We start from the raw sequence: 17005 nt of genomic DNA, 5'->3' as shown, positions 1-17005 counted from the left end.
AGTTGAGAATGAACTGAACTCAAGACTAGAGAAATTCTCAAAGACCAATCGAGCTGGAGACTGGAAAAATGAGTAACTGAGATAAACCAGAATGGATGGATTCATCCCTGCATAGTTGCTGCCTTAATTTCTTGCTAGGGGTCCTGTCCCTTTAATAGCTGCCTGGGAGGCAGAAATGTAATTGGTGAAAATCCGATGCCCTTCTGGTCACTGTAGCTCCCAGAGGGATGCACATAAGACAATCAGGCCTGTCTAATCCAGCCTTCTGTTCTTGCAGTGGCCAAACTGATGCCTATAGGAAGAGACCCACAGGCACGACAGGGCAGTAGCACCCTCCCATTCATGTTCAGGGCCAAACTGGTATTCAACTGCAGTGCTGTGTAGCACCTATCAGATGAACCCAGTGTGAATTTGTATCTCTGTCATGATCTCACTAGGTTGGATGAGGCACAGCATGTTTCTCTCAGTTTCAGTCTTCCCAGCTGCGCTATGAGTGTGTGTGCATGTTAATAATACTGACCGTACTTCATAAGACCGTTGTAAAGATTATAGAGACAATGTGTGGGAAGCTGTTTTGAACACTGAACATGAGAAGAGTCATGGCAGATCAGACCCAGGGTCCATCTAGTCCAGCCTTCTGTTCACACAGTGGCCGACCAGATGTTGACCAGGAACCCACAAGCAGGGCATGAGCACAACAGCACCCTCCCACCCATGTTCCCCAGCAGCTGGTGCACCCAGGCTCACTGCCTCTGGTAGTGGAGGGAGCACAGAGCCCTCAGGACTAGTAGCCACAGATAGCCTTCTCCTCCTCCAGGAATTTGTCCACCCCCCTTTTGAAGCCATCCAAACTGGTGGCCATCACTACATTCTGTGCTAGCAAATTCCATAGTTGAACTCTGTGCTGTGTGAAGAAGTCCTTCCTTTTGTCTGTCCTAAATCTCCTACCAATCGCTAAGCCACTAGTGCTCCCACTGAAAGCTCTAAGTCTGCATCCTCTCCATCTGTTGAATTCCAGCCTGTGACATGACTCTTAAAGGCACCAGGTCTATAGGCAGGCTTCCTTTGTATTACAATGGGAATAGCCATGGACATGAAACATTGTTTTTTTTCACAAGCATTTCACCATAACCTGATGTACAGCCCATGTGTGTGTGTGTGTGTGTGACTTACATAAGAGTGGAAAAAGAAAAGCCCTGTTCAGAGATGGTCAAACAATTGCAGGGTAGTGTAGACATTCGTATCATCCTACAGAAAAGGGGTCCCTTCACGGATCACTGCCTTGTTGTGGCGAAGGGGCTTGTGTGACTCAGTGAAGCCATAAGCTATGCCGTGCAGGGCCACCCAAGACGGACAGGTCATGGCGGAGAGTTCTGACAAAACGTGGTCCACTGGAGAAGGAAATGGCAACCCACTCCAGGATTCCAGCCAAGAAAACCCCATGGAACGTATCCCAAGGCTACAAGAGATGACGCCGGAAGATGAGCCCCTCAGGTCGGAAGGTGTCCAGTATACTCCTGGGGAAGAGCAGAGGGAATTTCCAAGTAGCACCAGAAAGAGTGAAGTGGCTGGGGCAAAGCCGAAAGGACACTCAGCTGTGGATGTGTCTGGTAGTGAAAAGAAAGTCCGATGCTGTAAAGAACAATATTGTTTAGGAACCTGGAATGTCAGATCAATGAATCAAGGTAAGCTGGAGGTGGTCAAGCATGAGATGGCAAGATTGAACATGGATATCTTGGGAATCAGCGAACGAAAATGGACAAGCATGGGCGAATTTAATTCAGGTGACCATCATATCTACTACTGTGGGCAAGAATCCCGTAGAAGAAATGGAGTAGCACTCATAGTCAACAAAAGGGTGGGAAAAGCAGTACTGGGGTACAATCTCAAAAACGACAGAATGATCTCAGTACGAATCCAAGGCAAACCATTCAACATCACAGTAATTCAAGTCTATGCCCCAACCACTGAGGCTGAAGAAGCTGAGGTTGATCAGTTCTATGAAGACCTACAACACCTTCTAGAACTAACACCAACAAAAGATGTCCTCTTCATCACAGGGGATTGGAATGCTAAAGTAGGAAGTCAAGAAATCACTGGGATAACAGGCAAGCATGGCCTTGGTGTACAAAATGAAGCAGGACAAAGGCTAATAGAGTTCTGCCAAGAGAACACGCTGATCATAGCAAACACTCTTTTCCAACAGCACAAGAGGCGACTCTACACATGGACATCACCAGATGGTCAACATCGAAATCAGATTGATTATGTCCGTGCAGCCAAAGATGGAGAAGCTCTATACAGTCAGTAATAACAAGACCTGGAGCTGACTGTGGCTCAGATCATGAGCTTCTTATTGCAAAATTTCAGGTTAAATTGAAGAATGTAGGGAAAACCACTAAACCATTCAGGTATGACCTCAGTCATATCCCTTATGAATATACAGTGGAGGTGAGGAATAGATTTCAGGGATTCGACCTGATAGACAGAGTGCCTGAGGAACTATGGACGGAGGTCCGTAACATTGTTCAGGAGGCAGCAACTCAATCCATCCCAAAGAAAAAGAAATGCAAGAAAGCAAAGTGGCTGTCTGATGAAGCATTGCAAGTAGCTGAGGAAAGAAGGGAAGCGAAAAGCAAGGGAGAAAGGGGAAGATATATCCAACTGAATGCACAGTTCCAGGGAATAGCAAGGAGAGACAAGAAGGCCTTCTTCAATGAACAATGCAAAGAAATCGAGGAAAACAATAGAATGGGAAAGACTAGAGATCTCTGCAAGAAAATCGGAGATCTCAAGGGAACGTTTTGTGTGAAGACGGGCATTATAAAGGACAAAGAAGGCAGGGACCTAAGAGAAGCAGATGAGATTAAGAAGAGGTGGCAAGAATACACAGAAGAACTATACAGGAAAGATCTGAATGTCCCTGATAGCCATGGTAGTGCGCTCACTGAACTTGAGCCGGACATCCTCGAGAGTGAAGTCAAGTGGGCCTTAGGAGTCATTACTAACAACAAAGCTAGTGGAGATGACAGTATTCCAGCTGAGCTATTTAAAATCCTAAAAGAAGGTGCTGTTAAAGTGCTGCACTCAATATGCCAACAAATTTGGAACACTCATCAGTGGCCACAAGACTGGAAAAGGTCAGTTTACATTCCAACCCCAAAGAAGGGCAATGCCAAAGAGTGTTCAAACTACCGTACAATTGCGCTCATTTCACATGCCAGCAAGGTGATGCTCAAAATCCTACAAGCTAGGCTTCAGCAGTATGTGAACCGAGAACTACCGGAAGTACAAGCTGGGTTCTGAAGAGGCAGAGGAACTAGAGATCAAATCGCCAGCTTTCGCTGGATCATGGAGAAAGCAAGAGAATTCCAGAAAAACGTCTATTTCTGCTTCATTGACTACACTAAAGCCTTTGATTGTGTGGATCACAACAAACTGTGGCAAATTCTTGAAGAGATGGAAGTACCAGATGGGAGATCTTAAAGAGATGGGAGACCACCTTACCTGTCTCCTGAGAAACCTGTACGAGGGTCAAGAAGCAACAGTAAGAACCGGACATGGAACAACCGATTGGTTCAAAATTGGGAAAGGAGTATGACAAGGCTGTATATTGTCGCCCTGCTTATTTAATTTATATGCAGAGTACATCATGAGAAACGCCGGGTTGGATGAATCACAGGTTGGAATTAAGATTGCCGGGAGAATTATCAACAACCTCAGATATGCAGACGATACCACCCTAATGGCAGAAAACGAAGAGGATATGAATAGCCTCTTGTTGAGGATGAAAGTGGAGAGTGCAAAAGCTGGTTTGAAACGCAACATTAAAAAAACTAAGATCGTGGCATCTGGCCCCATCACTTCCTGGCATATAGAAGGGGAAGAAATGGAAGCAGTGACAGATGTTATTTTCTTGGGCTCCAAGATCACCGCAGACGGTGACTGTAGCCATGAAACTGTAGCCATGAAATTAAAAGACACTTGCTCCTTGGGAGGAAAGCTATGGCAAACCTAGACAGCATAGTAAGAAGCAGAGACATCACCTTGCCGATAAAGGTCCGCATAATCAAAGCTATGGTTTTCCCAGTAGCAACATATGGCTGTGAGAGCTGGACCATAAGGAAGGCTGAGCGCCGAAGAATCGATGCCTTCGAACTGTGGTGCTGGAGAAAACTCTTACGAGTCCCCTGGACTGCAAGGAGGTCAAATCAGTCCATCCTAAAGGAAATCAACCCTGAGTGGTCATTGGAAGGACAGATACTGAAGCTGAAGCTCAAACATTTTGGCCACCTAATGCAAAGAGAAAAGTCCCTGGAAAAGACCCTGATGCTGGGAAAGACTGAAGGCAAAAGGAGAAGGGGACGGCAGAGGATGAGATGGCTAGATCGCATCACTGATGCAATGAATATGGACTTGATCACGCTCCGGGAGAGAGCGCAGGACAGGAAGGCCTGGTGTGCTATGGTCCACGGGGTCATGAAGAGTCGGACACGACTGAACGACTGAACAACAACAATAACAGAAAAGGGGAACCAAATAATTGGTGGGGCTAAGCATCTTCCCTATAAAGAAAGGCTAAAACCATTTGGGAGCTCTTGAGCAAGGTTTGTGCATGGACATGGTAGACTGGTTTATAAACCAACCTTGTATTTAAGCACTAGCCTGGTCGCCTTAGGTGAAAAGCAATTGTATGCAGGCAATTGAGTGGCCTGGCCGAGGCGAAAGGATAGAACAATCCATCTCTCCTCTACGTCTGGCATAGAAATGCAGTGAGCTACTACAAGACAGATGGGAGCTCTCTGTTCCTCCTCTGCCAGCCCCCAGCAGGCTGGTAAACTTGTTTGTTTGTTTGTTTGTTTGTTTTTGGAGGCTAGTAACTTCTGTGGGCATGCTGTGTGGACAAAAAGACAGAGCATCCCTGACAGGTGGCTGTCCAGCCTCGTCTTGAACGCCCCCAGTGTGGGAGAGCCCACCACCTCCCTAGGGAATTGGTTACATTGTCGCATTGCTCTGACAGTCAGGAGGTTTTTCCTGATGCTCAGCCGGAATCTGGCTTCCTGTCACTTGAGCCCATTATTCCGTGTCCTGCACTCTGGGACGATCGAGAAAAGATCCTGGCCTTCCTCTCTGTGACAACCTTTCAAGTACTTGAAGAGCGCTATCCTATCTCCCCTCAGTCTTCTCTTCTCAAGGCTAAACAGGCCCAGTTATTTCAGTCTCTCTTCATAGGGCTTTGTTTCCAGTCCCCTGACCATCTTTGTTGCCCTCCTCTGAACCCTCTCCAGTTTGTCTGCGTCCTTCTTCAAGTGTGGTGCCCAGAACTGGACACAGTACTCCAGATGAGGCCTAACCAGTGCTGAGTAGAGGGGGACTAGTACTTCCCGGGATTTGGAAGCTATGCTTCTATGAATGCAGCCCAAAAGAGCATTGGCCTTTTTTGCAGCCACATCCCATTGTTGGCTCATATTCAGCTTTTGATCGACAACAATTCTAAGATCCTTCTCGCTTGTAGTGCTGTTGAGCCACGTATCCCCCATCTTGTAACTGTGCATGTGGTTTCTTTTTCCTAGGTGCAGAACTTGGCATTGATCCCTATTAAATGTCATTCTGTTGTTTTCTGCCCAGTGCTCCAGTCTATCCAGATCCCTTTGAATTTTGTTTCTGTCTTCCAAAGTATTAGCTATCCCTCCCAATTTTGTGTCATCTGCAAATTTGATCAGCATTCCCTGCACCTCCTCCTCCAAGTCATTAATAAAAATGTTGAAGAGCACTGGGCCCAAGATTGAGCCCTGCGGTACCCCACTCATTACCTCTCCCCAGTTTGAGAAGGTCCCATTGATAAGTACTCTTTGAGTCCGATCCTGTAGCCAACTGTGGATCCACCGGATCATTGTTTCCTCTAGCCCACTTTGAGCTAGTTTGCTCATCAGGATATCATGGGGCACTTTGTTGAAAGCTTTGCTGAAGTCAAGGTATATGATGTCTACAGCATTCCCACGGTCCACAAGGGAGGTGACTTGATCAAAAAATGAGATCAGATTTGTCTGGCAGGACTTGTTTTTGACAAATCCATGTTGGCTTCGAGTAATCACCGCATTGTTTTCAAGGTGCTTACAGAGTGATTGCTTTATCATCTGCTCCAGAATTTTCCCAGGGATTGATGTCAGACTGAGTGGTCTGTAGTTCCCAGGTTCCTCCTTTTTACCCTTTTGGAAGATAGGGACCACATTAGCCCTCCTCCAGTCATCTGGCACTTCCCCTGTCCTCCATGATTTCTCAAAGAGAATAGACAGCGGTTCTGGGAGTTCTTCTGCCAGTTCCTTTATTACTCTAGGGTGCAGTTCATCTGGCCCTGGAGATTTGAGCTCATTCAAAGTAATTAGGTGTTCCTTGACCACATGTCTATCAATCTGAAGCTGCAATCCTGCCCCTTCAGCCTGCACTTCGCCTTTGCCAGGGGGGTCATAGACCCTCTTTTGGGAGAAGACTGAGCCAAAGAAGGAATTGAGCACCTCTGCCTATTCTTTGTCATCTGTTATCGTTTTGCCATCCTTATTTAATAGCTGAACCACCATTTCTTTTCTCTGCCTTTTACTACGCACGTAGCTGAAGAAAGCCTTTTTGTTGCTTTCAGCCTCCCTTGCTAACCTCAGCTCGTTCTCAGCTTTAGCCTTCCTGACGCCATCCCTGCAATTCTGTGCTACCTGCTTGGACTCTTCTTTTGTCGCCTGGCCTTCTTTCCACTTCCTATATGTGTCCTTTTTTGTTTTCAGGTCATCTCTAAGCTTTTTGTGAAGCCACATTGGCTTTTTCTGTTGTCTTCCACCTTTTTTCCTTGTTGGAATTGTTTGTGATTGTGCCTTGAGAATTTCCTTTTTTAAAAGCTCCCACCCATCTTGGGCTCCTTTTCTCATTAGAGTCGCTTGCCATGGGACCTTACTGATCATTGTTCTGAGTTTATGAAAATCAGCTTTCCTCAAATCCATGGTACGCGTTTGACTACACTTGGCTTTTGCTTCCCTTAGAACCAAGAACTGAAGTGCAACATGGTCACTTTCCCCCAGAGTTCCTGTAACTGCTCCTTTATCCACTAAGTCATCTCTGTTGGGTAGGATGAAGTCAAGGATAGCCGATCCTCTAGTTCCTTCCTCTACTTTCTGTAGGAGGAAGTTGTCCGCCACACAAGTCAGGAATTTCCTGGAGGGGCCATGTTTTGCAGAATTTGTCTCCCAACAAATATCGGGGAAATTGAAGTCCCCCATGACTACTACATCATGCTTCCTTAAAACATTGGCTATTTGCTTTTCAAAAGTTTCATCCTCGTCTTCTCCTTGGTTGGGTGGCCGTTAGTAGACTCCGACCACCAGGTTCCTTTTATTCTTTGCTCCATTTATTTTGATCCAGATGCTCTCGATGGGGCTACCAAGCTCCTCCTCCTGTATTTCTGTGGAGAGATATGTATTTTTCACATACAGTGCCACCCCACCTCCCTTTCTGTTCCTCCTGTTCTTTTTGAGCAAGTTATGATCAAGTTGAAGTTATGTTCAAGGCCTGGCATTCAGCAGCAGCAGTTTCAACCCAGGGGGGTCTGTTGCCAGGGCCATCCAGGTTATTTGAGTTGGGGGACGGTTTAGGGACAGTCAGCACCCTATTGTTACACACTCTGCCTTTAGAGTATGACTGTCTCCCCGCTCCGTATCTCCCTCTGCCCTGTAGAACTGTAATGGCCATTCCCTGGCTCCCAACACCTCCTCCCTTCTTTAAAGACACATCTCTAGTGCAGGCAGTCCTGCAGGCCACACTGAGACAAACAGTCCCCTTCCCTCCTTTCAAGCAGGGGTACAGGCCCTCGCCCTCGTGTTCCCCCGAAGTGGCTCCCCCAAAGGGGTGACCCCCTTTGGTGTCACCCCCTTCACCAGCAACACCCGCTGGTGGTGGTTCCGCCCCCACCGGGGCCTGGGTTTTATGCCCCAGCTCCCACAGGTGTTGCAGCTGGGAGTGGGGTGGTGCTTGGCTGGACCTGGGTCTGCAAGGAGGCAGAGTAGAAGTCCCCCAGGTGAAGGCAGAGCTCCAGCAAGGCAGCAGCAGCAAGAGCACCGGATCCCACCTGCCTTGCAGCACTGAAGGGCTTCTTCTCCTTGCAGCAACGAATAGTTAAACCTCTGACAGGGGAGGAACTGCATCCTGTCTCTGGTGCACATGTACATAGTGATGTACATTGCTGGGAAATCCGGCTTGCTTTGCGTCTGCAAGATGAGTTGTGGGCTGTTCCCTGAACTCCAGCAACTTTTCCGCGCATTTTTGAAGGTTCCATAACTTGCACACATTATTTAGCTATTTGTGCAAATTATGGCTGAATGTGTGCAAATTATGGCTGAATTTGCACAAATTACACAAATGTGGCCATAATTTGTGTAATTCGCACCAATTCAGCCGTAATTCATGGCAATTCAGCTGTAATTTATGCAGATTGTTCAGACATTTGTAAATTGCAGAACCTTCCAAAAAATGTGCAAAATTGCCAGAAAGATCTCCAAACTGCACTGACTCCCTGTAGATCAAGCTAGGAGCTGCAGCGGGACCCAAAATGTAGTCCAGGCAGCTGAGTCTAGGTAAACTTGTCAAACTCCACCCTCTAAATGGATTTCTCTGAAATTCCTACATTTATGTCAGTGCATGTGCATGAAGGCACCACATGCTGCACAGCCTTGCTGTGTTACACGCTGGCTGCAGCTGCTGATGGAGTATATTTTGAACTGTTGATAACAGATGGCAGAGCAATTACATTTTGTGTTCTGTTCATTTTTTTTTTTCTGTAACCAAAAGAACAAACTCTCCCACTTGGCTTTTAAATCAATGGAGGATAGAGTAAACACCAGAGAATCATAGAATAGCAGGGTTGGAAGGGGCCTACAAGGCCATCAAGTCCAACCTCCTGCTCAATGCAGGAATCCAAGTCAGAGCATCCCTGACAGATGGCTGTCCAGCCTCGTCTTGAAGGCCTCCAGTGTGGCCACCAGGCATTGGACAGCCTGCCATCTTGCATGCTGCAGCTGCTGAGTATTATGGAATAGCAGTAATTTATTATGTTTTCCTAGGCAGCTGCAGAATAAAGTAATATGGCATATAAAAGGTGGAGAAGAATAATCAGTGATGATTACAGCCTTTCTCAACCGGGTGCCCTCCAGATGTGTTGGGCTACAACACCCATCATCCTCAGACACCATGGCCAATGCTGGTTGAGCATAGAGATGTCCATTGCTGAGAAATTTGGTTATTTTTTTAGTTAATGGAGTCAATGGCACATATGGCTTGATTTGCGTTTGCGAGCCAAGCTGTGGTCTTTTCCCCAAACTCCAGGAACTTTTGGTGTGTATTTTCCCACAGATTCTGAGCAATTTGCACAGATTTCTGAGCAATTTGTGCAAATTGCAGAACCTGGGCAGGGAGGGAGTTGCAAAATGCCCAGAAAATCCATCAGCGGGCCTGACTTGCTGCATACTGAGTTGGGCACCACAGTCGGAACCAGAATGAAGTCTGGGGGGCTGAACCTAGGAAAACCCATCAAATTCCACCCCCCAAATGGATTTCTCAGATATCCCTATTTGAGCATGACAGGAGTTGGAATCCAACATTTCTGAAGGGCACCAGGTTGGAGAAGGCTGATGTAAAATCATAGAACTTTAGATTTGGAAGATAGTTTGGAAGGCATCTAGTCCACCCCCATGCTCAGTGCTGGAATCTCACAACTACAGCAACCCTGCCACATGGCCATCTGGTCTCTGCTTGTACCATTGGGAAGAGTCTCCTAATGTTTAACCAAAATCTGCTTCCCTGAAATTTCTATCCGTTGGCTCTGGACACCAGAGAACAAGTCTGTTCCATCTTCTGTGTGATAGCCCTTGAGATATTTGAAGAATGTTATCACGTCGCCCCTCTAGTCTAAATATGCCCAGCTCTTTTAACCATTCCTTGTCCTAGTCACCATCCTCTGGACACACTCTAGTTTATCAATATCCTTCTTAAAAAGTGGTAGCCACCCAGAACAGGACACAGAACAGATATAGCCCGTACATGCCTAACACTGAAAATCTAGAACCTTACTTGTTATTTACAAGCTTGTTGGATTGTTCACCCAGCACTAGTTTTCTCTGCTGGATTCCAGAGTCCACCCACAGTACTGAATGGATGCTTGTTCAAAATTGTCTGGAAAAAAGTTTAAGGAGATACCACAATCTCTTAAGGGTATTACTCCCACAGTTGACCTGTTCTGAGCATTAAGCATTCTCTGCCTGTAACGTGTTTTTTTCTGGTGACATTCCATTCTGCACATGTTCAAAAATTAAAAAGTTATAATCATGGTTTGCATATTACAGAGCTGGGCTCTAGCACAGAAAATAATTGCTACGATGCCCCTCCAAACTGGAGTATACCATGGTGCACAACTTTGCACGATCTCCATGCATGATATTGTGCTGGCAGTAACACACCATTGCCCCTTGTCCTGTCAATGCTCTCACTTATAGTGCAATCCTATACATGTCTACTCAGGAGTAAGAGCCATTGAGTTTAATGTGGCTTACCCCAGGTAGGGATGCTGCCAAAAACTGTAATGAAATCAGATGAGTTTGGATTTCTATGGATCCAACCTGTGGATTCCGCAGTGGACTGGCTTTTCCCAAGTTGCACAGATTCCGCGGACTTGCGGACTGTTTTCTTTTTAGTTTCCAGAATTGTATACAAGTTTAGTTGTAGAAAAATACAGAAAGTTTTAAAAAAAACACTGGCGGAAAATGCCCCATAGGCCACATCAAATAGAGAACACTTTCAAATAGAGGGCTGTCCTCTGACAGCCCCGAAAATGGAAAACTATTCTCTGTAAAATAGAACACATGGCCACCCTAGTTGGTGACCACTTTTCCCCAAGTAATGTGCCATTCCTCCCGCATTCCTCCCCATTCTTCGTTCTTGCTTCACATCTCATGGGGTGGAGCCCTGCAACAGGAAGCAGGTCTGGCTCCAATTACAACCTGCACATGCAGTGTGCTTTCCCCCTTTCCCCCTGATTTTGCTGAACACCCAGGCCTCATCACAGAGCCAATGACAGCTGTTCCCTAGCTGCTGCCCATCTCTATATTGCCCACAGCACTGGTCAGTTTTCAAGTGCAGGCACTCATTGTGACAGCCCCCCTAGCCACACCCCCAAGGAGAGTCCAAACATTCAGGCAGCTGTGTTGATTCATGTCAATGAGCCAGTTCTAGGGGTTTTCCTCTCCACCAAGAGCAGGTCATTTACCAAGCAAATGGGCCTTAATTGCCCATTCAAGACCAAACCACCCCAAAATTCTTTGCATTACAACAGGGAATAATATATTGTTGCTGGGATAATTCATTTCCCCCCAGCTGTAGAGAAGATTGCAGCTAAGCTCAAAAGGAACAGGAAATTTTGAGGGTGAGTGGAAGGGAAGATGATGCCAGCATCCCTGCTAATAAAACAGCGGTGCTGCTGTATCCTTGCAAACCCTCCACTACACTACTGGATGTCCAGGTTTCTTGGTTGCCTCCACCTCAAATGATCCAGCTTGCAGTGAGCTTCTGGCTTCCAGAGCTGAAACGAGTTTGCAATGGGGTGGGGGGAGGAGGAATGATCCCATGAGTTTTCCTTGCTCAGATTTATCTGCAAAATTTCAAAATTTGAATCTCCTAATTTCCACCCCCAATAACTTAATCACAACTGAGATACCAGGATTGTCCAAACTTCTTGTGTCTGAGCAATCCTTTCTCCCCTTCCAACCCCCGAATTCAAATGACAGGGCTGGTTTGTTCTTGCTCTCAAAAGGGTTCCCTTTTTGAAGAAGAACAGGTAAGAGTTTCTCACCCTTTATGTTTCTGGATGAGTCACTGATATGGGCATGCCTCTTGATTTCAGAACAGGGACATGTACAGAGATATGATGGGCAAGCTCAGCAGAGGGTAGATTGTTCTTTTGCATCAGGAGTGATTCAGTGATCAACTATCACCCAATGCAGAGGAAGAGAGGAATCACCCATTCTGATCAGAGAGAGATTGGAATAGGGATGTACGAAAGTTCTGCCATGGATCTCAGGGAGGCCGAATGCCAGCGCATTCGGCCCCCTGAAATCGGTGGCGGAACGGTCCCCCGCCCCCCGCCCAGGACGGGACTTACCTTAGGCGGATCTTCCTGGCGGCGGCGGCTCCGGCGGTGGCTCCGGCGGTGGCGGCGGCGGCGGCAGGTCTTCCGACCGGCTGCCACCGCAGCCATTTCCAGGTAAAACAACAACAACAACAAAAAACACGATAGGCTACGTAAAGACTTACGTAGCCTATCACGGCTAGATTTTAAAAAAACACCGTGATAGGCTATGTAAATGTTTACGTAGCCTATCACGGCTGATTAAAACAAAAAACGCGCGTACGCAAATGGCGGTGCCCATGGGTGCCGCCATTTGCGTACACACATTTTTTTTTGTTTTTGTTTTAATCAGCTGTGATAGGCTACGTAAACATTTACGTAGCCTATCAAGGCTGACTGCAGGGACGCAAACAGCAGCGGCTACGGCCACCGCCATTTGCGTCCCTGCTAGCCAGCAGCTGGATGTCCGGCTGCTGGCGGAGCTGGCCAGCAGCTCTGCAGAATCCCTGCAGAGTGGAGCCGGCCGGCCAGGATTCCAGGGGGGAGGAATGGAGCGCCTCCCCCCCCGGCCAGGATTCCCGGGGGAGGGACGGAACGCCTCCCCCCCAGCATCAGCATAATCCGCGGAAAGGTAAGTACCTTTCGTACATCCCTAGATTGGAAGGAGACCAGCCCAGACCAAGGACTCATCCAGAGTCACAGCTGGCTGCCTCCTCTGGAGGTAAAGTTATTTTCCTGCATTGCTGTGTTGGGAATGATTGAATGCTCAAATTGCACCAAAGGAGACAAGACAGCACAGAGAATCATACAGTGATGCAACAGGTAGCCTCCTCTGTGGGTTTTTATCTTGGTGCTCTTAGGAGATTTTGACTGATAAATTTATATCTTGCAGCTCATCATTTGGCCATAACTGGACTCAGGTGCAAAAATTGGATCGTCTCATTGGTAGGGCATAGGGATATACGAAAGTCACTTACCTTTTCGCGGATTCTGTTCATGGGGGGGGAGGCATTCTGTCCCTCCCCCCGGATTCCTCGACGGGCGGGGAGGCGATCCGGTTCTCCCCCCCAGAATCCTCGACAGCCAGCTGTGCTCCGCGGTGGCTCTGTGGAGCAGCCGGCCAGGCCCAGGCCAGGGCTGTCCGCAGCCGGATTTCCGGCCACGGAGGGCTCTAGGTAAAAATACAAAACAAAACGCATACACAAATGGTGGCGGCTACGGCTGCCACCATTTGCGTTCCTTATTTTTCGCCGTCTTAGTCTATGTAAATATTTACGTAGACTAAGACGAAGAAAAGAAAGGGGAACGCAAATAGCGTACTGGGCGCTATTTGCGTTCCCCTTTCTTGTCTTTGTCTTAGTCTATGTAAATATTTACGTAGACTAAGACAGCGAAAAATAAGGAACGCAAATGGAGGTGGCTGTAGCCGCCGCCATTTGTGTACATGGTTTTTTTTTCACCCAGACATGATAGGCTACGTAAGTCTTTACGTAGCCTATCACGTCTATGGGGGGGGGGGGGAGAAAAAAACACAGACTGCAAATGGCGGCGGCAGCCAGTCAGAAGACCAGCCACCACCGCCGCCGAAGTCGCTGCTGGAGCCGCCGCCATCCGAAACATCCGCCCCAAATAAGTCTTGTCCCGGGAGGGATCCGCGGGGGGCAGGGGGGGGGCAGGCCGTTCCGCAATGGATTTCGGGGGGCCGAATGCACTGGCATTCGGCCTCACCGAGATCCATCGTGGAATTCTCTGACATCCCTAGTAGGGCATTGCAAATTTGTGTAGGGAAAATTCAATTTCCCTGCCACAGGTTGGGCAGCTGCAACAGGGGAAGAGGTTTAGATCCTTGCAATAACTTAGCACACAAATGCACATTTATTGTGGCTGGAAAGGGCATTGCTTGCCAGCAAAACTAGATTTGCTCTCCAATTCCATCCATTTGAACTACATCTCTCCCTGCAGGTGGTGTCAAGTCCTGCTCACTCAACTGCTTGGCTGAAGGCTTCAACTTCTACATGGAGAGAGCAGCAGCCATGATGGATGGGACCTCTTGCCGCCAGGACTCTAACAACATCTGTGTCAGTGGAGAATGCAAGGTGATTACACAGTTGCTCTACCACTGCTCTTCTTTGCCTGTATGTCAGTGAGCTATGATTCAGGTTTGATGTGCAGCTTTTGGGGGCTTAATTGGGGTGGAGGGTGCATGCAAGGATATGAGTAGGACAGGGGTGTAGAACCTCAGGGGTGGAGGCTACTTGTTTTGCCCTAGCCACAGATCATTGGGTAGTTTCCCAGCTTTTGTGCAGTTTTCCCCCATTCTAAAAGGTTGAAATGCCTCTCCTTAAGGTTTAGTTACTGGCTATAAGAATTTTAAGCTAAAATAGGCTGGTATTTTTAGTCTTACCCCTTTTCCTTTCAGCCCCATCCACCGCTGGAATGCGGCCCCTGAGAGCTTCTCCAAAATGAATTTCAGCCCTTGGGCTGAAAGAGGTTCAGTGCCCCCCTCTGCAAGGGAAGACTAGAGCATTTAGAGCTTTTGAGTTTTGAAAAACGGTGGCTAAAGGGGGTACACATGATAGAGGTTTAGAAAGTTATGCATGGTTGGAGAATATATATGGAGAGATGTCTTCCTCCCTCTTTCATAATATTAGAATGGTGAGCCACCCAATAAAACTGATAGGCAGTTGATTCTGGATGACAAAAGAAAATACTTCTTCATACATGGGAGGATTAACTGAAGGAACTCACTGCCACAAGCCATAGCAATAGGCACTGGCTTAGTTGGTTTCAAAAGGCAACTGATGGAGGGCAATTGATGGAGAGAGGACCTTTCATTGGCTGGTAGCCATGTTTAGAGGCAGCAAACCTGTCAAGACCATTTTCTGGCAAGCAACAATGGCAGGGGGCAATTGTCTTCAGCCCCTGCTTGTGGGAAACTAGATGCTGGGTAAAGTGGACCATTCACCTGTTCCAGCAGGACCCTTCTTAAGGTGTTCTGTGTACTTATGAAAAGCCAGTGTGGAGTAGTGGTTAGAGTGTTGGACTGGGGTTAGGGAGGTCTGGGTTCTAGTCCCCACATGGCCCTGAAACTCACTGGGTGACTTTGGGCCAGTCACTGACTCTCAGCCCAGCCTACATCACTGGATTGTTGTGAGGATAAAACAGAGAGGAGGAGGACCTTGTAAGCAGCCTTGCAAGATGAAAAAAGGTGGGATGTAAATGTAATAATAAACCACTGCTAGCCATGATGTCTGTGTGGCACTTCCATGTACTATACTAGATCCTGGTGAAAAACAAGAGGTCCTGCTGGTGGTCTTCTTGGAGGCATCTGATGGGCCACTGTGGTCAGCAGGGTGCTAGATTAAATGGCCTCCTGGTTTGACCCAACAGAGCTCTTCTCATCTTCTCCATGGCACTGTTGCTACAACATTCTTCAGAAGCACGTGGTAGGGAGGGATCTAAATGATTTTCAAATAGGATCTAAAGAGTGGTAGAACCTCTGCCTTGGGACGGTTCCCTCCTTAAAGGTGGCCTAGAAATACTTTAAAATAAAATTAAAAATAAATGAAAAAAAGAACTGCCACACTTCAAAAAAGCATATTGGAGAGTTGGAAAAGGGCAACTCAAATACTCAAGGGACTGGAGCAACTCCCCTATGTGGAAAGGTTACAACATCTGGGACTGTTTAGCTTGGAAAAAAGGCAAGCAAGGGGAGATTTGATAGAGGTGAACAAAATGATGCCTGGTGTGGAGAAAGTGGAGAGGAAGACATTTTTCTCCCTCTCTTCTGATACTAGAACGCAAAGGGGTCATCCCATGAAGCTGATTGGTGGGAGATCCAGGAAGGATAAAAGGAAGGACCTCTGCACACAGCGCAGAGTTAAATAATGAAATTCGCTACCACAGATGCTTTAAAACGAGATTAGATAATTTCATGGAGAATAAGGCTAGCAATGGGTGCTAGTCATGATGGCTGTATATTACCTTCAGTACTGCAGGCAGCGTGCCTATGTGCAACAGTTCCTGGGGAACACAACTGGAAGAGTGCTGTTGCACTCCTGTCCTCCTTGTGGTCTTCCCAGTAAAAGCTGGTTGGCCGCTGTGTGTACAGAATGCTCACTAGAGAGGCCTTTGGTCTGATTCAGCAGGGCCCTTGTGATATTCTCCTCCATAATCTCTCTTCATTTATTTCCCATAAGCATGTGGGCTGTGACCGTATCCTTGGCTCAGACACCAAGGAAGACAAATGTCATGTGTGTGGAGGAGACGGGAGTGCCTGTAAAACCATTGAAGGAATCTTCAACCACTCGCTGCCCGATGGAGGTGGGAGTAAGTCCTGGAAGGTATACAAACGTACCACCATGGGAGTTGCAGAGGCACTTTTACCACTATGCAAACAGATGTACTTTCTCTATTCTGAGAAGAGCTCTTTAAAAAAAAAGTTGTGCAGGTAGAGCTTAAATGAGGACGTTTTGCCTGTGGGTGGTACTGATTGGCCAGTGTCTGTCATGTTGCAAACTCTCAATCCCAACAGCTGTTTTGCAGTTCTTTTAAACATGTTTTCAGGTTTAAAATGATGACAACACCACAATGGCTGAATGGATAACCAAATAAACATAGATGTGGTGCTTTGAAGATATCCGGGCAAGCTGCCTGAAAACATGGGGAAAGATGGATGGGCTGAAGCAGAACTCAGTTCACTCATGTGTATATCTGTCAAATTGGACTCACAGCATGGATGAACTGCTGTCTTCACCCTGAAACCTTATTGGCTTCAGTGGGACTCAGATCTTGGCTACGTGTTGCGCTGACCACATCAAAAATAGCCACATCTGGTGAAGCTCTGTC

General features: G+C 47.2%; 1 protein-coding gene across 1 annotated transcript in view; it reads left to right on the top strand.

The window, feature by feature from the left end:
* Positions 1-10412: 10412 nt before the first annotated feature.
* Positions 10413-17005, top strand: part of LOC146333964 (A disintegrin and metalloproteinase with thrombospondin motifs 10-like) — a 63791-nt gene continuing 57198 nt past the window's right edge. The window contains exons 1-5 of the mRNA XM_084825320.1: positions 10413-10484; positions 11933-11976; positions 13050-13102; positions 14120-14253; positions 16357-16480. Coding sequence (XP_084681446.1) covers positions 10413-10484; positions 11933-11976; positions 13050-13102; positions 14120-14253; positions 16357-16480 — 427 coding nt within the window. The remainder of the gene's footprint in view (positions 10485-11932; positions 11977-13049; positions 13103-14119; positions 14254-16356; positions 16481-17005) is intronic.

This window comes from Heloderma suspectum, chromosome W (assembly GCF_057233095.1).
Source record: "Heloderma suspectum isolate Gila_16-S chromosome W, 16-S_ref, whole genome shotgun sequence".
In the NCBI taxonomy this organism is placed as follows: Eukaryota; Metazoa; Chordata; class Lepidosauria; order Squamata; family Helodermatidae; genus Heloderma; species Heloderma suspectum.
Note: the sequence above shows the minus strand (reverse complement) of the source record. Positions and strands in the feature narration are given on the sequence as shown.